This window comes from Dipodomys spectabilis, unplaced genomic scaffold, assembly GCF_019054845.1.
Source record: "Dipodomys spectabilis isolate Male_0828 unplaced genomic scaffold, ASM1905484v1 ptg000329l, whole genome shotgun sequence".
NCBI lineage: Eukaryota > Metazoa > Chordata > Mammalia > Rodentia > Heteromyidae > Dipodomys > Dipodomys spectabilis.
The window spans coordinates 4,480,097-4,504,768 of record NW_024871006.1 but is presented as its reverse complement, the minus strand read 5'-3'; the positions used below and the strand labels follow the sequence as shown (position 1 = coordinate 4,504,768).

The 24,672-nt window shown below is 46.3% G+C and overlaps 1 protein-coding gene across 5 annotated transcripts in view; it reads left to right on the top strand.

Moving 5' to 3' along the window:
* The first annotated feature begins 8,266 nt into the window (after positions 1–8,266).
* The window catches only part of Grb2 (growth factor receptor bound protein 2), an 80,370-nt gene continuing 63,964 nt past the window's right edge, over positions 8,267–24,672 (top strand). The window contains exons 1-2 of one of the 5 annotated variants that reach the window (XM_042702673.1): positions 8,267–8,434; positions 22,571–22,785. In XM_042702673.1, the coding sequence (XP_042558607.1) occupies positions 22,708–22,785 (78 nt within the window). In that variant the 5' untranslated portion in view covers positions 8,267–8,434; positions 22,571–22,707. The remainder of the gene's footprint in view (positions 8,435–22,570; positions 22,786–24,672) is intronic. The other 4 variants (XM_042702670.1, XM_042702669.1, XM_042702671.1 and 1 more) reach the window with 4 other exon arrangements.

Here is a 24,672-nt window from a genome sequence, read left to right as displayed (position 1 = left end):
GTAGACCAGTGCTCTACCACTTGAGCCACAGCACCACTTCTGGCTTTTTCTGCTTATGTGGTGCTGAGGAATGGAACCCAGGGCCTCATGCATGCAAGGCAAGCACTCTACCACTGAGCCACCTTCCCAGCCCCTGCTTTTGAGTTTTTTAGGAGGGTAGAGAGGGGTCACAGAAAGGGAGGGAGGAAAGGTGAACAAATGCAATCATGCTATTCAGTAGACACAGTGTGAAAGACGACCTATGTGTCTTTTTTTTTTTGGGGGGGGGGGGTCCGGTCATGGGGCCTGAACTCTGGGCCTGGGCTCTGTCCCTCAGCTCTTCAGCTCAAGGCTAGAGCTCTACCACTTGAGCCACAGCGCCACTTCTGGCCTTTTTCTTTTTGTGTATGTGGTGCTGAGGAATGGAACCCAGGGCCTCAGGCATGCAAGGCAAGCGCTCTACCACTGAGCTCCTTCCAGCCCCACCTATGTGTCTTGTGGGCTAGGACAGGATGGGGAAACTGGAGGAAAGCAAAGGAACAGGTGACATTGTCCGGAAAGAAAGAAAGAAAGAAAGAAAGAAAGAAAGAAAGAAAGAAAGAAAGAAAGAAAGGAAGGAAGGAAGGAAGGAAGGAAGGAAGGAAGGAAGGAAGGAAGGATGGTACTCATTATATGACTTATGGTAACTCCCCTCTGGACAACACTTTAATAGGAGTTTTTTTGTTTTGTTTTGTTTTGTTTTGTCCGTTGTGAGGCTTGAACTCTGGGCCTGGGTGCTGTCCCTCAGCTCTTCAGCTCAAGGCAAGCATTCTACCACTTGAGCCACAGCACCACTTCTGGCTTTTTCTGCTTACGTGGTGCTGAGGAATTGAACCCAGGGCCTCACGCATGCAAGACAAGCACTCTACCACTGAGCCACCTTCCCAGCCCCCACAACCCCTTAATGATAACAATAAAATTGTATTTTAAAAATTCCTATTTCTGTTGGGCACCAGTGACTCACATCTGTCATCCTAGCTACTCAGGAGGCTGAGATCTGAGGATCACAGTTCAAAGCCAGCCTGGGCAAGAAAGTCTGTGAGACTCTGATCTCCAATGAACCACCAGAAAACTGAAAGTGGTGTTGTGGCTCAGGTGATAAAGAGCTAGCTTTGAGCTGAAGAGCTGAGGGACAGTGCCCAGATCTTGAGTTCAGGCCCCACAACTGACAAAAAAGAAGGAGAAGGAGAAGGAGGAGGAGGAGAAGAAGGAGGAAGAGGAGGAAGAGGAGGAGGAGGAGGAGGAGGAGGAGGAGGAGGAGGAAGAGGAGGAGGAGGAGGAGGAGGAGGAGGAGGAGGAGGAGGAGGAGGAGGAGGGAAGAAAAAAAATGGCCCCCTCTTTTTTTTTTTTTTTTTTTTTGGTCGGTCGTGGGGCTTGAACTCTGGGCCTGGGCGCTGTCCCTCAGCTCTTCAGCTCAAGGCGAGCGCTCTACCACTTGAGCTACAGCGCCACTTCCGGTTTTCTGGTGGTTTATTGGAGATAGGAGTCTCACGGTCTCTCCTGCCCGGACTGGCTTTGAACCTCGATCCTCAGATCTCAGCCTCCAGAGTAGCTAGGATTACAGGCGTGAGCCACCACCGCCCGGCATGGCCCCCTCTTTGAGAGACTCCTAACCCAACCAAGCAAACAGAATTTAGTATGCTGAGGTTCTAACATATAACAAATTGCCACAGGCCGGGTGGCTTAAATAACAAAAACTTATTCCCTTACAGTTCTGGAGGCTGGAAGTTCAGGATCAAGCTTTTGGGTGCCGTTTTGCTGTCCTCCCTTGGGCTTTTCCTCTGTGTCAGAATCTCCTCCTTCAGGAAGACACCAGACTGGATTAGTAATCTAACGGGCTCAGGTTAACCTCACCCCCTCTTTCAAGGCCTTAACACCAAATATGTCTCATTCTGAGGTATGGGAGGTTAATTAGGTGTCAATGTTTGGATAAGAGTCAGGGAGATACAATTCAATCCATAATACTAACACTTCTATGAATAGCAATGATAGAGTGTACCCAGGATGCTATGGGAACACTTGGAGGGCTTCCCGGAGGAAGTAGTACCCAAGTTGAGTGTCAAAGAACAGACAAGGGGGGCTGGGAAGGTGGCTCAGTGGTAGAGTGCTTGCCTTGCATGCCTGAGGCCCTGGGTTCGATTCCCCAGCACCACATAAGCAAAAAGAAAAAAAGCTGGAAGTGGCACTGTGGCTCAAGTGGTAGAGCGCTAGCCTTGAGCTGAAGAACTGAGGGACAGCGCCCAGGCCCAGAGTTCAGGCCCCATGACCGGACCCAAAAAAAAAAAAAAAGAACAGACAAGGGCCAAATGAAGATGGAGGAGGAAGGGGGTAGAAGCACTTAAACACAAAGAAGCAGCATTTTAAAAAATTAGGGAGGTTCCGGGTGCTGGTGGTTCACATCTATAATCCTAGCTACTCAGGAGGCTCAGATCTGAGAATCTCATTTCAAAGCCAGCCTGGGCAGGCATGTCTGTGAGACTCTTATCTCCAATGAACTGGAACTCCAGAAAACTGGAAGTGGTGCTGTGGCTCAAGTGGTAGAGCACTGGCCTTGAGCTGAAGACCTGAGGGACAGCACCCAGGCCCAGAGTTCAAGCCCCACAACCAATATATATATATAGTTATATACACACACACACACACACACATATCTATACACACACACATACACACACACTTGGTTTGGTTTTGGTGCCAGTACTACGGTTTGAACTCAGGGCCTGAACTCTGTCTTTCAGCTTTTTTTTTGCTCAAGATTAGTGGCCTACCATTTGAGCCACAGCTCTACTTCCAGCTCTTTGGTGGTTAGTTGGACATAAGGGTTTCATGGGCTTTTCTGCCTTGGCTTGCTTGGAATTGTAATCCTCAGATCTCAGCCTCCCGAGTAGCTAGGGTTACAGGCACCAGCCACTGGTCCGTGGCTCCCTGACCCTCAGTTTAACTTTTGTGTGTATGCCCGCCCTCAGGCTTGAACTTAGGGCTTGAATGCTGTCCCTGAGCTTTTGTTCTCAAGACTAATGCTCTATCACTTGAGCCATAGCTCTACTTCTGGCCTTTGGGTGGTTCATTGGAGATGAAAAAGTCTCTTGGAATTTTCTGCCTGGGCTGGCTTTGGACTGTTGGCTTCCAGAGAAAAGTCTCATGGCCTTTCCTGCCTGGGCTGGCTTCAGGCCTCCATCTTCAGATCTCAGCCTCCTGGATAGCTAGGATTATAGGAGTGAGCCACTGGTGCCATTTCTCCATTCTCAGCTTGATTTGTATATCAAAATTTGTGCTGTGGCTTCAACATAATGGATGAACCCATTAGCAGTCATTCAGGAAGGATGGCGGTATGAACAGGTCAGGTGATGGCAATGTGGTCAGTGTGTTGGGAAGAAGTCACAGTACATTAGTACTTTGGGTCTCATTAGTCAGCAGTGCATCGGAGGCAACCCATAAGGCCTGAAAGGACTGCACAAGCCTGGCTCACAACCTAGGCAAAGAAACTTCTAGATGAGTCTCCAGATCAACTGAGCAAGTGGAAGTCGAATTTCAAATGACCAGGTTTATTCTGTCATTGACTGCTTCTTCCTTCCTTCCTCCCTTCCTTCCCCCTCGCCTTTTTTTTTTGGTCCATTGTGGGGCTTGAACTTTGGGCCTGGGCGCTGTCCCTCAGCTCTTCACCTCAAGGCTAGCACTCTACCACTTGAGCCACAGTACCACTTCCAGCTTTTTCTACTTATGTGGTGCTGGGGAACCAAACCCAGGGCCTCCTGCATGCAAGGCAAGCGCTCTACCACTGAGCCACCTTCCCAGCCCTTCTTTCCTTCCTTGTTTCTTTCTTTCCTTGTTTCTTTCTTTCCTTGTTTCTTTCTTTCCTTGTTTCTTTCTTTCCTTGTTTCTTTCTTTCCTTGTTTCTTTCTTCCTTTCTTCAGCCATAGGGCTTGAACTCAGGGCCTGGGTGCTGTCTCTGAGTGAGCTTCTTTTGCTCAAGGCTAGCGCTCTACCACTGGAGCCACCGCCCCATTTCTGGCTTTTTCTGACTAGTGTATTGGAGATGAGTTGCATGGACTTTCCTGCCCAGGCTAGTTTAGAACCACAATCCTCAGGTCTCAGTCTCCTGAGTAGCTAGGATTATCTGGCACCCAGATGACTGCTTCTTTTTCACTGAAGAGAAGCCAAGAAATGTGTGTTTCAGAGGATGTGCCTGACATTACCTTGGACAACCTTCTGGGAATTTCAAATGCTTGGACCTCAAAAGTTCTATAAATTCCAAGGCAATTCCCAGCTCTGGTCTGCAGATGGCAGCATATAACTCAGAGACACCCTTTGGAGATTAGAAATAACCACAGGAAAGAAAGGAAGAAAGGAAGAAGGAAGGAAGGAAGGGAAGGAAACTCTTTTTTTTGGGTCCGGTTGTGGGGCCTGAACTCTGGGCCTGGGCGCTGTCCCTCAGCTCTTCAGCTCAAGGCTAGCACTTTACCACTCAAGCCACAGTGCCACTTCCGGCTTTTTTCTTTTTGCTTATGTGGTGCTGAGGAACCGAACCCAGGGCCTCAGGCATGCAAGGCAAGCGCTCTACCACTGAGCCACCTTCCCAGCCCCAGGAAACTCTTTTTTTGTCAGTCCTGGGGCTTAAACAGGTGCTGTCCCTCAGCTCTTCAGCTCAAGGCAAGCGCTCTACCACTTGAGCCACAGCACCACTTCCAGTTTTCTGGTGGTTTATTGGAGATCAGAGTCTCACGAACTTTCCTGCCCAGGCTGGCTTTGAACCCAGCCTCCTGAGTAGCTAGGATGACAGGCTTGAGCCACCAGGACCAGCAGAAATTTTTTTTTTTTTTTTGGGGGGGTCTGGTCGTGGGGCCTGAACTCTGGGCCTGGGCGCTGTCCCTCAGCTCTTCAGCTCAAGGCTAGCGCTCTACCCCTTGAGCCACAGTGCCACTTCCAGCTTTTTTCTTTTTGCTTATGTCATGCTGAGGAATCAAACCCAGGGCCTCAGGCATGCAAGGCAAGCACTCTACCACTGAGCCACCTTCCCAGCCCCAGAAAAATTTTTTTTGTTTGATTATTCATTTGTGTTCTGAAGTGACTGATGTGGTCAGTATGTAATTAGCAAGTTTGCTACAGTTACAACAGGTTTTTAGACCAGGATGTGACCTCTACTGACTCACCTGCCTACAAACCCTTTCAATGCTGATACTTTTTGTTACATCTCAGTTGTTACTTTTATTTGTTCCTTTCCAAGTCTAGTCCAAACTCATACCTTTCACATAGCTACAGTGAAAAAAGTTTAATTTTTTTTTTAAATTACATAGCTATTTTTTTCCTCTTAGACCTCTACTCTTTTCTGAGATATCATCCACTGGCTTAATCCCAAATATCACCATCGTATAGAAAAGCAGTCACTTTTTTTTTTGGTTGAACTCAGGGACTGGACACTGTGCCTGAGCCTCTCTGTGCTCAAGGGTAGTACTCTACTTGAGCTACAGCACTAAGGCTGGCTTTTTCTGTGTATGTGGTACTGAGGAATAGAACCCAGAGTTTCATGTATGCTGGGCAAGCCCTCTACCACTAACCCACATTCCCAGCCCCACTTTTTTTTTTTTTAATCTCCAGTCTCTGTTATTTCATCCAGGATCCATTGCATGTTCTCTACTGACTACTGAGAAGAAAATGTCAAAAGGCATAATTACATCTGTCTTAAGGCCTGTAGACCATTTTTGAGTCAGTGAGATCAGAGATAGAATGGGAATTGTGTCCCCTAACCCTAACTTGGGACCTACACATAAGGGGAAAAGCCAACTGAAGAGAGGAAATTGCATGCGAAGAGATAGAGACATTCAAAAGATCATGACTCGGTCCGGAAACCACAAGTAGCCTAGCATTGGTGGAGCTGGAGTTGCCTGGCTGTGCACGGGTCAGCTGGCAGGCAACAAGCAGATGATCTAGTAGAGCTGTGCCACAGACTAGAGATCTTCTTTTGTAATGATAAATATCTCAGATCCAATTGATCTTCCACTCTGTAGTCAGTGTGATAAAGTTTTTTTGTTTTTTGGTCAGTGGAGGGGCCTGAACTCTGGGCCTGGGCGCTGTTCCTCAGCTCTTCAGCTCAAGGCAAGCACTTTATCACTTGAGCCACAGTGCCACTTCTGGCTTTTTCTGCTTATGTGGTGCTGAGGAATGGAACCCAGGGCCTCATGCATGCAAGGCAAGCGCTCTACCACTGAGCCACCTTCCCAGACCCTGTGATCAAGTATTTTGAAGATGAAAATCAGACTGTGGTACAATGCTGCCTCAGCATCCCCCAAAATGGAGTCCCATCAGCATCTCAATGGTCTCACTCACATGACTATACTTCCATGTCCTGGAACATCCTTATTCTCTTAGGCTAATTAGGGCTCCAGTATAAATCTCACTCCCTTCTCTTTTACTCAATGCTGGTGCCAGACCCAAGCTTTGGGTTGTTTTTTTACTTGCTTGTTTGTTTCTCTGGACTAGGACTTACATTCAGGGCCTGGGCACTTGTCCCTAAGCTTCTTTTTGCTCAAGGCTAGCCCTGTCCCACTTAAGCCACAATGCCACGTCCAGGTTTTTCTGTTTATGTGGTACTGAGGAAACGAAAACAACACACATGCTAGGCAAGCACTCTACCACTAAACCACATTCCCAGCCCCTCAAGCTTCATCTTCCCCCCATATTCAAGAGACTTGACACAGGAACAGAACTACTACTTACCACTGCATAGAACACGACTCTCTCTAACTCCTCCTTAGTTCCTCTGTACTTACATGAAATTCCCTCTGCCTGAAGTACTCTTACTCCGGTGGCTCTGTTATCAAACTCCCACATATCCTCCAAGACCCAGCGCCACACTACCTTCTCTGACAATACTGTCCTGCAGTGACTCAAGTAGTAGAACACCAATTTTGAGCAAAAAAGCTAAGCCCTGAGTTTGACTTCTCCTCCTTCTTTCTGGCTTCCTTGACAGCACCCAAGTAGTTTATAACAGTACTGTGGCATTATTGTTATTATTGTTGTTGTTGTTATGTTCCAGTCCTAGGGCTTGAGCTCAAGATCTGGAGATAAGTGTCTCATGGACTTTCCTGCCCAGGCTGGCTTTGGACTGTGATCCTCCGATCTCAGCCTTCTCAGTGGCTAGGCTTAAAGATAGGAACAACAGGTACCCCACTATTGCTATTATTATTTTGATACTGTCTTGCTTCTCTAGCCAGTGAAATTGCTCAGGTCTGTTTGTTGCTTTATCTTCAATACCCAGCATGGTCTCTACATATATTAGATACAGGGTTCAGTCAATGAAGGAACCAACCCACTAATTTTTCTATTTTAGATACAAACCAGATTCTCAAACCAATTCAAGACCTGGTCCTACATTTGAAGTGCGTCAATACTTGAGTTTTTTTTTTTTTTTTGTCGGTCGTGGGGCTTGAACTCTGGGCCTGGGCGCTGTCCCTCAGCTCTTCAGCTCAAGGCGAGCACTCTACCACTTGAGCTACAGCGCCACTTCCGGTTTTCTGGTGGTTTATTGGAGATAGGAGTCTCACGGTCTCTCCTGCCCGGGCTGGCTTTGAACCGCGATCCTCAGATCTCAGCCTCCTGAGTAGCTAGGATTACAGGCGTGAGCCACCAGCGCCCGGCAATACTTGAGTTTTTTTGTTTTGTTTTGGGGTCGGTCTCGGGGATTGAACTCAGTCTGGGCGCTGTTCCTGAGCTTTTCTGCTCAAGGCTAGCACTGTCCCACTTTGAGCCACAGCTCCACTTCCGGTTTCCCGGTGGTTAACTAGAGATAAGAGTCTCATGGCCTCTCTGCCCAGGATGGCTTTGAACTGCAATCCTCAGATCTCAGCCTCCTGAGTAGTTTACGATTACAGGCGTGCGCCACCAGCGCCCGGCTTAAAAGTAGATCTTTACACTCTTCTCCCTCATTGCCAAGGCTTGGTGACCAGAAAAGGGAAAGTGACTAGAGTGTGTTAAGTGTTATTCCTTCAGGGCACAGCTGTAATTTACCTGCTCCGGCACGGAGAGGGTTACCACGACCCGAGGGCGTAACCAAGCCAGTGCCACCTGCTGCGGGGCGAGCCGGCCTGGCGCATGCGCTCCGGCACCGAGTTCCTCTACCTGCTAGGAGCCGGGCGCTTGCGCTCTGGGTCTTTTCTACCGGGGGAAGTCTCGTGGGGGTGGGGCGGGGCGCGGCGGGGCGGGACCTCGCGGGGCAGTTCTCGCGGGACCCTGATGAGGAGCGGAAGCGAGGCGGCTCTGCTGCTTCGGCGACCGGGCGGCGGCGGCGGCGGAGTCTGAGGTGGTGACGGCGGCCGGGGAGTCGGAGCCTCCTTCGGGGAGCTGCGGCGTGGAGGGGGTCCGTGTCCGCTCGCAGCGCGGCGGAGGGCGGGCCCGGCCAGGAGCGGGCAGCTGCGCCTCGGTGAGTGCGGGCAGCGGCGGCGCGCGGCGCGGCTCGGTCGCCCCTTCCTCCTCCCCGCTCCGCCGGGAGGAGAACGGGCCTAGCCGGCCCAGGGCGGCCGGGGCGGCGCGGGGTTCGGAGCCGGACGCCGAGGCTCCGGCCCGGGGAGCGGAATCACCAGCATCCACGTTTCTCCTTTTGGGGCGCTTCCTTCCGAGGGACGGTCTTCCTCCGGCTCCGGGCAGAGACCGGGACTCCCTGACCAAGTCTCCCGCCGGTGTCCTCAGGGCCCGTCCCGCACGGGGCCGGCAGGCTCTGGGTGCTGATGCCGTGAGTCAGGCTGACCTAGCCCGGGAGGCGAGGGGATTCGGTGTGGGCTACAGCCGTGGGGATGGATCAAGTCGATCGATCGCGATCGATCGGTCTATTGAGTGGCTGGTGCTCCTTCGACCCGCACGGGCCACCACGTCACCATTTCTTGGCCGTCTCGGAGGGGGGGGGGGGATAGGATTTTGTGCGGGAAATCCATCGTGAGCTTAGAACGCTTGTTTGCTCCTGGAGTTTGTAGAGTTCGTTGGCTCTATCCTGCCTGGTGTGTCTTACCTTTTGAGACTAAATTATTGAGAAGTATCTGACGAGGAAAATCAGCAGCAGGTTGGGAGATTCCGGAGGAAAGATGATTTAATGCCCGCTCGCGGCGCTCTCCCCGAACGTACGTGACTCCCAGCCCCGACGAGTTACGGTTTGGAGTGATTCAAGGCTTGCTCTAGATGGCTATAAAAGTATGGTTGGCAGAGGGAATGAAATGAACTCGAGATTCATCTTTTGGTGCTCAGAAGAGAGTTAAGAAGACGCCAGAGAATTCTGTTTGGGTTTCTTAACCCCTTTGACTAAATAACTTCAGTTAATTGCCTTTCCTCTGTCTCTCGTTTGTTCCGCTAGGGACACAAAATGCTGGCTTTAGTATATGCTAGTCATTTGCCTGCCCTCCCCCCCCTGCTCCCCCCCCCACATTTTCCCCGCCTAATCTACTTCCCCTTCCTTCTTGCAGGCATAATTTTCGAAATTTTGCCCTTTTGGCGTAATTTTCTTTTCCTCCCTTTTAGTGTCAAGATTCTCGGGAACATACCCTCTTCCCTGTTTTCATTCCTTCAAGCGTCCTCTGCGTTCCTATGGCCAGCCAGAGGGGTTGCTAGTGAGCCGTGGGAGCATGAAGTTCTTCCCCTCTGGGAACTGGAAGGTTCAAAGGGTTGAATTCAATCTATAAGTAATCAATATTGACTCAGAGGTTACAAGTGTAGTTTGCTTACATTATGTGTGTTTGGTGGTGGTGGCGGGGGAAGGTATGCTGGTCCTGAGGGTTGAACTCAGGGCCTGGGTGCTGTCGCTGAGCTTTTTTGCTCAGGGCTACTGCTCTATCACTTGAGCTACAGCTCTACTTCCCGCTTTTTGGTGGTTAAATAGGGCTTAGAATCAAAAGGAATTGCCTGCCTGGTCTGGCTTCAAACTGTGATCCTCAGATCTGAGTAGTTAGGATCCTGAGTAGTTAGGATTACAAGCATAAATCACTGACTTGGCTAATTTTTTTGTTTTTGTTTTAGTTCATTTACAAATATCATGCTTTTTGTGTCTCTGTTTTTCTTCCTATGTAGCTTTTGACTGGGTAGGTTTGGTGCTTATGTGACTTCTTTTGACTTTGAATATGGGTAATGTTAAAAATGAAAAATCAAAGCTGGTACTGGTGGCTTACACCTGTAAATTCTAGCTACTCAGGGGTGGAGATCTGAGGATCTTGGTTCTTCCAGCCAGGGCAGGAAGTATGTGAGACTCTTATCAAGTACGGACTTAAATGAATGAAGACAGCAATGAAAAATTTAAGGGGTAGAACTTACTTTGGTCATTAATGAATTAGTTAAAGCCTACCCATTGTAACTTTTTTTTGTACTGGTCCTGGGATTTGAACTGGAGACCTGAATGATGTCCCCTGAAGTCCATCCCCGCCAATTCTAGCACTTGAACCACAGCTTCACGTCTTGCTTTTTTCATAGTTAATTAGCAATGTCTCCTGGACTTTTCTGCCTGTGCTAGCTTCAATCCTCAGATCTCAACCTCCCGAATAGCTAGGATTACATGCATGAGCCATGGTGCCCTGTTGTAACTACTAATTTATTCCTTTACAAAAAAAAAAAAAACCCACAATTCTTTTTTTTTTTTTTTTTTGGGGTCCCGTCGTGGGGCCTGAACTCTGGGCTTGGGCGCTGTCCCTCAGCTCTTCAGCTCAAGGCTAGTGCTCTACCACTTGAGCCACAGCGCCACTTCTGGCTTTTTTTCTTTTTGCTTATGTGGTGCTGGGGAATTGAACCCAGGGCCTCATGCATGCAAGGCAAGCGCTCTACCACTGAGCCACCTTCCCAGTCCCCACAATTCTTTTTTTCTTGCATTATAAATTCTTTTTGGGTTTTGGGGATTGAACCCTGGGCTTTGTGCATGGTTACTGAATTATAGCCCCAGTTAGACACCAGCCCTAAATCTTTCTCTTTTTTCTTTTTCTTTCTTTCTTTTTTTTTTTAGAAAGAGTCTTCCTAAATAGCCCAGGTTGGTCTTGAATTCATGTTCCTTTTGGCTAAGCCTTTTGAGCTATGCCTTCCTCTTGGATTTTAGGGCTGGTCCTGGGGCTTCTGGATGCTGTGCCTGAGCATTTTTGCTCAAGGCTACTGCTCTACCACTTGAGCCATAGCTGTACTTCTGGCTCCCTCCTCCTCTTCCTCCTCCTCTTCCCCCCTATTCCTCTCCCCCCCCCCCCCTTTTCTTTTCTTTTCTTTCTTTCTTTTTTTTTTTTTTTGTTGGTCATGGGGCCTGAACTCCTGGCTTGTGCGCTGTCCCTCAGCTCTTCAGCTCAAGGCTATCTAGCTTTACCACTTGAGCCACAGTGCCATTCCACTTTTTTCTGCTTATGTGGTGCTGAGGAATCAAACCCAGGGCCTCATGCATGCAAGGCAAGCACTCTACCACTAAGCCATCTTCCCAGCCCCTCTTTTTCTTTCTTTCTTTCTTTTTGGTTAATCAGAGATTAAGAGTTTTATGGACTTTTCCTGCCCCAGTTGACTTTAAGCCATCTTCCTCAGACTTTAGCCTCCTGTTTAACTAGGATTACAGGCATGAGCCACCAGCACCTATCTTCTAGAAATATTTTTTTGGTCATTCCTGGAGCTTGAACTCTGGGCTGTGTTCCTCAGCTTTTCAGCTTAAGGCAAGCACTCTACCACTTGAGCCTTAGCACCACTTCGGGTTTTCTGGTGGTTAATTGGAGATAAGAGTCTCACAAACTTTCCTGCCTGGGCTGGCTTTGAGCTGTGATCCTCAGATCTCAGCCTCCTGAGTAGCTAGGATTATAGGCGGGAGCCACCAGTGCTGGGCTAAAAAGATCTTTTAAAATTAGATTCTGGCAGAACGCCAGCAGGCAATCCACAATGATTCAGTTTCTGAATAAGATGATTTTGATCCACAAGCTCCAAGGATCCAAACTTTTGCTATAGAAAGCACTTATGAAATAACAAGACTGATGTAGAGCTTTTAATTACTCCATTTAAAATAATGCTTTCTGTATATTTAAACATAATTAATTCCTATAAGTGTAATGTAGAGTAATAGAATTTTAAGTTTATGTGAGTATGTATGTGTGTTGCTGCTGCTGGAACTCTGCCTTTTTGCCAGGTGCATGCTGTACCACTGTACTATATTCTCAGTTTATATTTAAAGGCTCTTAAGTTGCCTGCCAGAGAGTTCATTGGATGTATAAATGTAGATGTAAGTTCTACATTTACTTCCACAACTCTGGATCAATACTTGAAAATGGACTGATGATGCTAGTTAGCGTCTATTTATGCCAGACTCTGCCAAGCCTTTTATAGACGTTATCTCTCCATAACCAAAATGATTGTATAAGGGAGATGCTGGCGTTATTCCTATTACTATGGGTCAAGGAATGTAAGTTTCTTTCTGAAGTGTCCCCTGATTTGTATAGTTAAGTCCAAGTATGATCCCAGAGCATTGGTAAGGTGGCCTGTGGTCCTGTTTTTTTTTTTTTTTTTTTGCCAGTCCTGGAGCTTGAACTCAGGCCTGGGCACTGTCCCTGAGCTGCTTTTTTCCTCAAAGCTAGCACTCTTACCACTTAAACCACAGCACCACTTCCAGATTTTTCTGGTTATGTGGTATGGAGGAATTGAACCCAGGGCTTCATACATGCTAGCCAAGCGCTCTACCACTAAACCATCTTCCCAGCCCAGCCTGTGCTCTTTCTAACTATGAAAGTAAAAAATGCTTACAATATTACAGGTGCTGTTAGCTGGTGGTTGTAATCCTAGCTACTTAGGAGGTTACAATATGTGGATAACAGGCTGAAACCATCTCAGGCAGAAAAGTCCATGAGACTCTTATTTACAATTAAGCACCCAAAAGCTGGAAGTAGAAGAGTACTAGCCTCGAGCAAAGAAGCTCAGGAACAGCACCAAGGCCCTGAGTTCAAGCCCCAGGACTGGCACACACACACAAAATGCTTACGATCAAAATGATGAAAGAAGCCAGGTGCTAGTGGCTCATGCCTGTAATCCTAGCTACTCAGGAAGTTGAGACGTAGGATTGTGGTTCAATGCTACCCCAGGCAGGGAAGTCCATGAGATTCTTATCTTCAGTTGACCACAAGAAAACTGAAAGGGGATCTATGGCTCAAGTGGTAGAATACTAGCCTTGAGTAGAAAAGCTTAGGCAGTGTCCAGGCTCTTGGTTCAAGTCCATGACCAAATAAAAAAACCCCAAAAGCACAGTTGAGGTGCATTGTGCAGAAAATAGAAGTATTGTTATCTCACTCTTAGAGATAACAATTGTTAGTCATCTATCTTTTTTTATATACACTGAGAGTATTTTGCTTTACAGAAATGGGATGAGCTATAATGTTCCTGCAGGTTTTTTAATTTAAGTTTTATTGTAAAGGTGATGTACTGAGGGGTTATAGTTATGTAAGTTGTTAAGTACATTTCTTTTTTCTTTTTTTTGTTCTTGGGGCTTCAACTCAGCCTAGGCACAATCTCTGAGATCTTGAGCTCAAAGCAAGCACTCTACCACTTGAGCCATAGTGCTACTTCCAGTTCACTGGTGGTTAATTAGAGATAAGAATCTCATGGACTTTCCTGCCCAGACTAGCTTTGAACAGTGATCCTCAGATCTCAGCCTCCTGAGTAGCTAGGATTACAGGCATGAACCACCAGCACCCGGCTTTTTACATTTCTTTTTGATCAGTGTTACTCTCCTCCTCATTTTCTCTCCCTTCCCCTTCCAGATTTTGTTTGTTTGTTTTTTGCTGGTCTTGGAGCTTGAACTCAAGAGTCTGGGCACCGTCCCAGAAATTCTTTCTGCTTAAGGCTAGTGCCCTACCACTTGAGCCACAGAGCTATTTCCTGCTTTTTCTGAGTAGTGTATTGGACATAAAGTCTCACAGACTTTTCTGTCTGGGCTGGCTTTGAGCCATGATCCTCAGATCTCAGCCTCCTGAATAGCTAGGATTACAAGACTGAGCCACCAGTGCCTGACCCAGTTTTGTTTTGCTTTTTAACTCAAGAACATGTTACTTATGTAGGAGTATATCACCTACATAAATATAGAGGTTGTTGTGTTTTTTGTTTGTTTTTTTTTTTGGGGTCCAGTTGTGGGGCCTGAACTCTGGGCCTGGGCGCTGTCCCTCAGCTCTTCAGCTCAAGGCTAGCACTCTACCACTTGAGCCACAGAGCCACTTCCAGCTTTTTTTTCTGTTTGCTTATGTGGTGCTGAGGAATCGAACCCAGGGCCTCATGCATGCAAGGCATGCGCTCTACCACTGAGAGATTTTGATCAAAGATGTCTGTAGTACATGTGTTTTATGCCAGTTTTGGGAAAATAAACCTAGAAAGTGGAATTGCATTTGAAAATAGCCATTTCCAAATTATTCTCCAAAATGATGGAATAAATTTCCAGCTAAAGTGTGGATTCTTTTTTTTTTTTTGTGCATCATTGGGCCTGAACTCTGGGGCTGGGTGCTGTCCCTCAGCTCTTCAGCTCAAGACTAGCACTCTACCACTTGAGCCACAGCGCCACATCCAGCTTTTTCTACTTTTGTGATGCTGAAGAATTGAACCCAGGGCCTCATACATGCAAGGCAAGCATTCTACCACTGAGCCACCTTCCCAGCTCCCTAAAGTGTGGATTCTGTGAATGTTTTATATACCAGGCTGCATTGTCTGATACAATATTGGATGAATGACCATCTAGTAGGTAAAATTTGTTTATCTAAAGTATTGCTAAAATTGGGTATCACAAATCTTTAACAAATTTGCCAAATAGTACATGAAAGAAATATTGCTTTAACTTTTTTTTTTTTTTTTGTTGGTCATGGGGCCTGAACTCTGGGCCTGGGCACTGTCCCTTAGGTCTTAAGCTCACTTAGCACTCTACCTCTACCACTTGAGCCACAGTGCCATTTCTGGCTTTTTCTGGTTTGTGTGGTGCTGAGGAATTGAACCCAGGCCTCATGCATGCAAGGCAAGCACTCTACCACTGAGCCACCTTCCCAGCCCCTTTTATCATATTTTTATGTTTTAAGTAAACATTTTTAACTTACTTTGTGTAACTTATATTAGACTCTGTCCAAAGCACTTTGTGTTTATTATCTAATTTAATCTTTAGTTGATCTTGTAAGATAGCTATTATTCCATTTTGCACATCAGAAAACTAGGGGCTTGTTTTAAAATTATAGCTATAATAAGCAGGATCATTACTTGAATAAATGGCACTTAATTTACCTCTAGACATCATGCAGACTTCTTTCTTCTTTTTTTTTGGGTGGAGGGCAAAGAGGTACTGGTTCTGGGGCTTGAGCTCAGGCCCAGACACTGTCTCTGAGCTCTTTTTCCCCCCCTCAAGGCTAGGGCTCTACCAACTGAACCTACAGCTCCACTTCTAGCTTTTTGGTAGTTAATTGGAGCTAAGAGTCATGGACTTCTCTGCTTAGGCTAGCTTTTTTTTTTTTTTTTGTTGGTCGTGGGGCTTGAACTCTGGGCCTGAGCGTTGTCCGTACAAGGCGAGCGCTTTACCGCTTGAGCCACAGCACCATTTCTGGTTTTCTAGTGGTTTATTGGAGATAAGAGTCTCACGGAGTTTCCTTCCTGGGCGGGCTTTGAACCGAGATCCTCAGATCTCAGCCTCCTGAGTAGCTAGGATTACAGGCTTGAGCCACTGGTGCCCGGCTATAGGCTAGCTTCTAACTATGATGCTCAGATCTCAGTCTCCTCAGCAGTTAGGATTACAGGCATGAGCTACCAGCACCTGGCATTTAAAAAAAATTATCTTTAAATAGTTGTAGAAAGGGGTTTCATGTATTTTATTTAATGTAAGTTTCAAAAAGAATTAAATGGAAGAGAGAGAATAAAATCTTACGGATGCCTTAAAATACTGCACTTGAGATACATATCATTTGAACAATTCTGCTTAATCTTTCTTAAAATTCACTACACGTAAGCTGTGTGCTGGTGGCTCACAACTATAATCCTAGCTATTCAGGAGGCTGAGATCTGAGGATTACTGTTTAAAGGAAGCTAGGGCAAGAAAGTCTTGGAGACTCTTCATCTTCGGTTAATCACAGAAAAAGCTGGAAGTGGCACTGTGGCTCAAGTGGTAGAGTGCTAGCCTTGACCTAAAGGAGCTCAGGAACAGTGTTCAGACCCAGAATTCAAGCCCTAGGACTGGCAAAAATAAAAATAAAAAAATAAAAAATTCACTGTATGTGTTGGGCTGGGAAGGTGGCTCAGTGGTAGAGCGCTTGCCTTGCATGCCTGAGGCCCTGGGTTCGATTCCTCAGCACCACATAAGCAAAAAGAAAAAAGCCGGAAGTGGCGCTGTGGCTCAAGTGGTAGAGTGCTAGCCTTGAGCTGAAGAGCTGAGGGACAGTGCCCAGGCCCAGAGTTCAGGCCCCACAATCAGACCAAAAAAAAAAAATTCACTGTAGGGCTGGAAAGGTGGCTCAGTGGTAGAGCGCTTGCCTTGCATGCCAGAGGCCCTGGGTTCGATTCCTCAGCACCACATAAGTAAAAAGAAAAAAGCCGGAAGTGGCGCTGTGGCTCAAGTGGTAGAGCGCTAGCCTTGAGCTGAAGAGCTGAGGGACAGCGCCCAGGCCCAGAGTTCAGGCCTCACGACCGGACCAAAAAAAAAAAAAAAAATTCACTGTATGTGGTAGACTATATATTCTGATCAGGAAGCAGTGTTAACTGTAGGATCAATTCATTTTCTGGGGGAAAACAACTACATCTACTTTGTTAATCCAGAACTGGGTGTGGAGCACATGTTTACCAAGCTTGAGGCCCTAGCTTCAATCCTCAGCACTGGAAAAATAAATTAAAAATCGCTGTACATTGTTTCTACTTTCAAAATGCTTCCTTTTTGTAGTTAGTATTGAAATGAGATAGGACTTTTTCTATACTTAATGGAAGATTGGAATTCATTTTTCTGTGAGTAGCCTAAAAAGCTGAGCTCTTCAGGTTTTCTAAATGAGTTGCTAATTCTTATTTGGCACATCTTTGGGAGATATTGCTTTGATAGCTTTCTATCAGAGACCATCTCACAAAACAATAGCCACAGGAGTGATTACTTGAGTAGGTATAAAGTCCATAGTGTTCCTCTTTTTCAACTTTCACTCAGGAATCTGTGGCAAATATTGAGTAGTGGCAGAAAAATTGGTGTTGAGAACTATGTTGGTTTTTATGCTTCTGCTATTCAATTTTAATGGATATGTCTTATGTCAATTTTATGGCTTATATGAAAATTCATGTCTCTCTAGCCTGTGTTTTAGCTTATAATCTTAGTAATTGTGAGGTCCAGATTGGGGGTATAGAGCTTGGAGGCCAAACCTGCCATAAAAGTTTACCAGACCCTTTGCTTCAACTATGGCTGAACATGATGGAGTGTGTATATCATCTCCAGCAACACAGGGAAACCCAAGTAGAATTGAAGCCCTAATCAGCTGAAAATTAGGTAAAACCCTCACTTGAAAACAATCAATACAAAAAGGGGCTGGAGGAGTCATTCCAGTGATAGAATGCTTGCCTTGGAAGTGTGAGGCCCTGAGTTAAATTTCTTTTCTCTTTCTTTCTTTCTTTCTTTCTTTCTTTCTTTCTTTCTTTCTTTCTTTCTTTCTTTCTTTCTTTCTTTCTTTCTTTCTTTCTTTCTTTCTTTCTTTCTTTCTTTCTTTCTTTTTGTTGGTCATGGGGCTTGAACTCTGGGCCTAGATGCTGTCCCTTAGCTCAAGGCGAACACTCTACCACTTGAGCCACAGCACCACTCTGGTTTTCTGGTTGGTTTATTGGAGATAGGAGTCTCCCAGAGGGCTGGAAAGGTGGCTCAATGGTAGAATGCTTGCTCCTTGCATGCATGAGGCCCTGGGTTTGATTCCTCAGCACTACATAAGCAGAAAAAGCTGGAAGTGGCGCTGTGGCTCTAGTGGTAGAGCACTAGCCTTGAGCTGAAGGGACAGTGCCCAGGCCCAGAGTTAAAGCTCCACGACTGACCCCCAAATAAATAAATAAATAAAAAAGGTCTTACCGAGTTTCCTGCCCAGGTTGGCTTTGAACCATGATCCCCAGATCTCAGCCTCCTAGCTAAGATTACAGGCGTGAGCCACCAGTGCCCGGTCCCTGAGTTCAATTTCTGATACTGCCAAAAATGTAGTGTCCTTTTATTTATGTACAGTTGACAAACTACCTTGACAACCTTTGGGTTTCTGTCTGATTCTGTTTTTCAAAACTGAAACTTTAGCCAGGTACCTATGGTTCATACATATATAGCTACTTGGAGGCTGAGCCTGCAGGATCATAGTTCCAGCTAAGTCTGAACAGAATAGTTTACTGAGACTCTGGCTCCAAAATAAATTAGCCAAAGACAGATCTGATGTATGGCTTAAGTATTAGACCACCATCATACAAGGTTGAGGTGCTGAATTCAATCCCTAGTACTACCAATAAAATAAAATAAGAAAAACTCCTTAGCTGGGCACAGTGGCACACCTGTACTTCCAGGCTACATGGGAGGCTGAGATTGGGCGGGTTGAGGTGCCAGGCCAGCCCAGCAGAAAGACTCCAGTTTCACTGAGGGAAACTGGATGTGGTAGCACATACCTATGATCTCAGCAAGGACAGGAAGCCTAAAAGTAGGTTGATTGCTGTTCAGGTGTGTTACAGAGGTGGCAGCAACTTAAGATGCTGTCATCAAAATAAGCCAACAAAAAACAGTCTTGGAGGTGTGGCTTAGCAGCATGGTGACAGCCGAGCATGCACAAGGCCCTGAGTTCAATCCCCATTACTGCCACCCACCCTAAATAAAATAATGGAACTTGTTGATTTTGCAGGTCTGTTCAGTCAATTCTTCTGTTTCCCATCAAAGATGGGTAATCTCAACAATCAGTCCTGAAAACCAGTTAAAATTAGTAGACTTCCGGGTGCTGGTGGCTCATGCCTATAATCCTAGCTACTTAGGAGGCTGAGATCTGAGGATTGCAATTCAAAGCCAGCCTGGGCAGGAAAGTCCTTGAGACTCTTACCTCCAGATAATGACCAGAAAACCAGAAGTGGTGTTGTGGCTCAAAGTGGTAGAGTGCTAGCCTTTAGCAAAAGAGCTGAGCTCAGAGACAGTGCCACGGCCCTGAATTCAAGCCTCATAACCGAAAAAAAAAAAAAAAGAAAAGAAAAGAAAAAGAAAGCTGTGGATATTGCTAGGGAATTGTTTTTCTGATAAGCCTTCATATTCTCATTTCTAAAAATTGTACATATGCATTAGTTAGCTAAAAATAACTATAGATATTAAGATGGGAGTTTGATGCTCCATAAAAATAAATGCTCAGGCCGGGTGCTGGTGGCTCTCGCTTGTAATCCTAGCTATTAAGGAGGCTGAGATCTGAGGATCAGGTTCAATGCCAGCCCTAGATGGAAAGTCTGTGAGACTCTTTTTTTTTTTTTTGGTCCGGTCGTGGGGTCTGAACTCTGGGCCTGAGCGCTATCCCTCAGCTCTTCAGCTCAAGGCTAGAGCTCTACCACTTGAGCCACAGTGCCACTTCGGGTTTTTTTCTTTTTGCTTATGTAGTGCTGAGAAATGGAACCCAGGGCCTCATGCATGCAAGGCAAGCGCTCTACCACTGAGCCAACTTCCCAGCCCTCTGTGAGACTCTTAATCCCCAATTAACCACCAGAAAGCCAGAAGTGGCACTGTGGCTCTTGTGGTAGCTGAAGAGTTGAGGAACAAGGCCCAGGCCCAGAGTTTTGAGGGACAATGCCCAGGCCCAGAGTTCAACCCCCGCGACCAACCAAAAAACAAACAAAAATCACCAGAAGTGGCGCTGTTGCTCAAATGGTAGAGTGCTAGCCTTGAGCACAAAAAGACTTAGCTAAGGACAGCGCCTAGGCCCTGAGTTCAAGCCCCACAACCAAAAAAAAAAAAAATACTCAGACTAATCTTTGTGTTTCTAAAATATTTACATATTTGCTGGAACTCTTTCTTTACATGCTTCTTTACAGCCAGCACCACATAGAATATTTTAAGTACGGCCTGAAAGAATAAACATGGACTTGGTTTATTAAATTCTTGGAGCAGAATGGTAGATTTTCAAATTTGCCTGAGGACTTTTTACCACACAATTTCTTTCCTCCTACATATTACTCTTCTCCAATCTGAATATTCCCAGCTGGTTTACTAGATAGCCTATTTGCAGCTATGCTTGATTAATGCCCCAATTGTTAACTTTAGAACAAAAGAATAATAATCACTCGTGCCCCTCAAATGAGCTGCTAAGTGGTAATTATTTGAGAAAGGTGCCACTATAAATAACACGTCCCCATTCTGCTAGTGCCCTTGTTTTCTGGTTTTGTTTAGCGTGAGTGAAGACTGAGACTGGGAACAAGAATGAGGCTTTATTTTCCTGTAGGTATGCTAGGGTGGAGGTTGTGTCCCGTTCACTTCTGCAGTTCTGTCATTTGATACTGACTAAAGTGACAGAATCTTTCACCTGCAGAATGCAGTTTGCCTGCTTACTGCTTCTCAACTCAAAGAGAAGCTAAGCTAAGGTGCTATGGGTAGCTGTTTGTTTGTTTGTTTGTTTGCCCTTCCTAGAGTTTGAACTCAGGGCCTGGGCACTGTTACTGAGCTCCTTTTGCTTAAAGCTAGCACTTGAGCCACAGCACCACTTCTAGATTTTTCTGTGATTAATTAGAGATCTTGTCTCAAGGACTTTCCTGCCGGGGCTAGAGGGCCACCAATGAAGGGTCCCACACATCTATCCCAGGGGACCATGCAGAGGCAGGCAGGCACAGGAGAAAGATTATTATAAGGTTTATTAGAGGGAGCACATGGCCCCCATCCCTATCCAGGTAGCTGGAGGGACTGAAGGTCAGAAGTGAGGCGGAGAGAGGGAGGGGCCAGCTGTAAGGCGGGAACTCCAGGAATGGGAGGGGGCCCAGGTCTGGGTGGAGCTGAGGACCAAAGGTGAGCATAATACTAACAGCTTTGAACGTGATCCTCAGATCTCAACCTCCTGAGTAGCTAGGATTATAGGTATGAGCCACAGGTGCCCAGCTTGGTAACTGTTTTAATATTTTTTGTTGTTGTTGTTTGTTTGCAGTGCTGGGGATTGAACCCAGGGCCTGCACATATTGGGCAAGTTTTTTGGGGGGAGGGTGGGTGGGATGGAGTAGGGGGTTAGTCCTGGGCCCGAACTCTGGGCCTGGGCCCTGTCCCTCAGCTCTTCAGCTCAAGGCTAGCGCTCTATCACTTGAGCCACAGCTCCACGTCCAGCTTTTTTTGCTTATGTGGTGCTGAGGAATCGAACCCAGGGCCTCATACATGCAAGGCAAGCACTATACCACTGAGCCACATTCTCAGCCCTGGGCAAGGTTTTGACCAGTTGGTGTACTTTCCTGTACTAGCTAGACAAGATACTTAGCAGCCGTTCTTTTTTTTTTTTTTTTGGGTCCAGTAGTAGGGCCTGAACTCTGGGCTTGGGTGCTGTCCCTCAGCTCTTCAGCTCAAGGCTAGTGCTCTACCACTTGAGCCACAGCGCCACTTCCGGCTTTTTTCTTTTTCTTTTTTTTTTTCTTTCAGGTCCAGTCGTAGGCCTGAACTCTGGGCCTGGGCGCTGTCCCTGAGCTCTTCAGCTCAAAGCTAGCGCTGTACTCCTTGAACCACAGCACCACGTCCGGCTTTTTTCTTTTTTCTTATGTGGTGCTGAGGAATTGAACCCAGGGCCTCAGGCATGCAAGGCAAGCACTCTTCCACTGAGCCACCTTCCCAGCCCCAAAGCAGCAGGGACATCTTTCAAGTTTAGATTAGGTCTTCAACCCTCTTGTTCAGTAGATCGCTGGGTTGCTGAACTTTGATTATCTGTTTCAAGCATAGGGAAGACCTCCAAGTCTTGGCAGTTTTCAGGGGAAAGGAGCATTAGGCAGAAGGAGATCTCCACCAGCTGTCTTGCTCTGGTTATTATGGTTATTATGGTTATTTGGACGTGGTAGGGCAAGGCACTACTGTTACTGGTAGTAAATAGAGTTAGAAAGCAATTCGCTTTCTCTTGATACTTTGAGGACACATCAAGATTTTGTTTGAGTAGAGTGAAACACTGTAAGCCCAGTCTTCATGGCTTGCTATTGACTGAGGGGGTGGGGTTTCCTAAGAAACCTGAGTATTGGTGGAGACTGAAGGAAGGAGTTATGTCTGTTTGACCCAGTTAGGTGCCACCCCCAGGTGGTCTTTTATTTCATTGTACTGCCTGGGGTGCCTGAGAAGAGGTGTGAGGAAGAAAGGCAGAGGCTGAACGGACTCCAGCCGGTTCCTGCTCACCCTGCACACCCAGCGGAAAGAGGAAGTGTATTCTGGAATAGCTCTAGCAGCTGCTGCCATTGGCCGCTGGGCCTGTCAGTTGCCTAAGGGCTGGGACTGAAAAGAGGAAGGAGGAGAAACAAGCTGTTGCCTGAAAGGGAGGTGGAGGGCTGAGTGGGGCAGAGCCAGGGGGCGTGGGGGCTGGGATAGCAGGCCTATTGGCAGGGCGGGGCTGCCCTATCCCGGCTACTTCTCTTAATCGTCGGTCTTCTGATTCAGGGTGGCTTTGTGTGTCCCAGCGTGCTGGAGTAGTCCCAGAAGAGAGGCGAGGCTGAGCCCGGAGCGCTGGGTTGCTTCAGCCGGGAAGACTCCCTTCCCCCCTGCTTCTGGCTGCTGAGCACCAAGCAGCGCTCAGAATGGAAGCCATCGCCAAATATGACTTCAAAGCTACTGCAGACGATGAGCTGAGCTTCAAAAGGGGCGACATCCTTAAGGTAGGTGCTGGTGCCAAGCACGATGCGTGCTGAGAACCACCTCTCCTTGTGCTCAGCTGCCTTCTTTCACTCTGATAGCACACAAAGAAGCTTGCTGGTGCTGTTTACATTGCACACTTGTAACATTTATCATCAGGTTTGCTCAGATAGCACACAATAGATGCTGGGTAGAATATGAAATGTGATTGAGAGAGTTGGTGTGATGGGTGGTCTCTGACTGCCTTTGTGTGAATGCCTCAAGTGTTTGTTCATACTGCTAGTATTTAGGAAAAGTCAAAGCAATAGGATTGTAGACAGGAGTGCCATGAGTAGACTGATTTTCCTTTCATTAAAAAAAAGAAAAAGGTCAGGATTTTTTTAGACTTAAACTTGAGTGTAAGGTCTGCCTGAACCATGTGGCAGTTTCCTTACATTGAATATTTATATGTAAAACTATTCCATTCGTCTTATTTTACATAGCCAAGAGTTTACATTCTATAATATGGTCCTAGCAGATTAGAAATGAATTTTCCCAGTTTCAAGAAGTTAGAAATATATCTTTGATGCATTTTTACTCTTTGTGAGAAAACTGAATAAGATTCTACTTCTTTTTTTTTGGGGGGGGTCTGGTCATGAGGCCTGAACTCTGGGCCTGGGCGCTGTCTCTCAGCTCTTCAGCTCAAGGCTAGCGCTCTACCACTTGAGCCACAGCACCACTTCCGGCTTTTTTCTTTTTGCTTATGTGGTGCTGAGGAATCGAACCCAGGGCTTTGAGCATGCAAGGCGAGCGCTCTATCACTGAGCTACCTTCCCAGCCCAAGATTCTACTTCTTGTATATGCCAGATTTTGGTTTTCTTAAGAGAAACTTGAGTGATTACTCATTATTAAAATCTAATTGCATAGAGGTACACAGCAGTTTATGAATAAGTTTCTTAGCCAAGCATGGGTGGTTTATCTGCTTAGAATCCTAGTAACTCAGGAAGCTGAGATCTGAGCATCCTGGTTTTGAACCGAGCCCATGCAGGAAAGTCCTTGAAACTCTTATCTCTGATTCAGCACCAAAAAAAGCCAGAAGTGGAGCTGTGGCTCAGGTGGTTGAATGCTAGCAAAAATGCTCAGGGACAGTGCCTGGGCCCCAGGACGGGCAAAAAATTTAAATGGTTTGTAGGTTAATTTTGAGCCTCCTCGTTTACAAGAACATTTGTTCTCTACATGACACATGTTAAGTACCTTGCCTACCCAAAAGACTAGAGTAGTTTGTCCTTTTGGATATATAAGTTATCTTTACGGGGTGCTTATCAAAGAGTAAGGAAAAGCTAAAGTTGAAATTTTTCCCTGATAGCACACAAAGAAGCTGTGCTGGTGCTGTTTCCCCCGCACACTTGTGGTAGGTGCCAGTACAAAATTAAATGTGACTTGAGAAAGTTGGTGTGATGTGTGGTCTTTAACTGCCTTTGTGTGAATGTCCCAAGTATTTCTGTTTGTTGATACTGGTAATAATTCAGGAAAAACCAAAGTAATATGCAATGTGTCTCCAAAGTAATGTGTGTTCACTGTGTCTCAGCTTTTGGCATCCTTTCCTCTGAACCTTAGTCCAGATTGTTGGAATTTGCTAGCCATTTGTTTACTACCCCTAGTGAAATTCTAGAATTTAATAGAGGAAGAAAGTGAAAATGTGATTTATGGAGGAACTGTAGAGAGGGGCTTGTGATTTTTGTTGTTGTTAATTTGGGTCCATCCATAGTTATTATTTTACCTTGAATTCCCAAGGCAATGGAGTTCTACTTTGAAGTCACCTGCACACAGTTCTCTTCTTTTCCTCTTCCTCGTCCTCTTTCTCTTTCTCTGTTCCCTTCCCTCTCCCTCTTCTCCTCTCTTCTCTTTTTCCCTCTCTCCCTCCCTCCCTC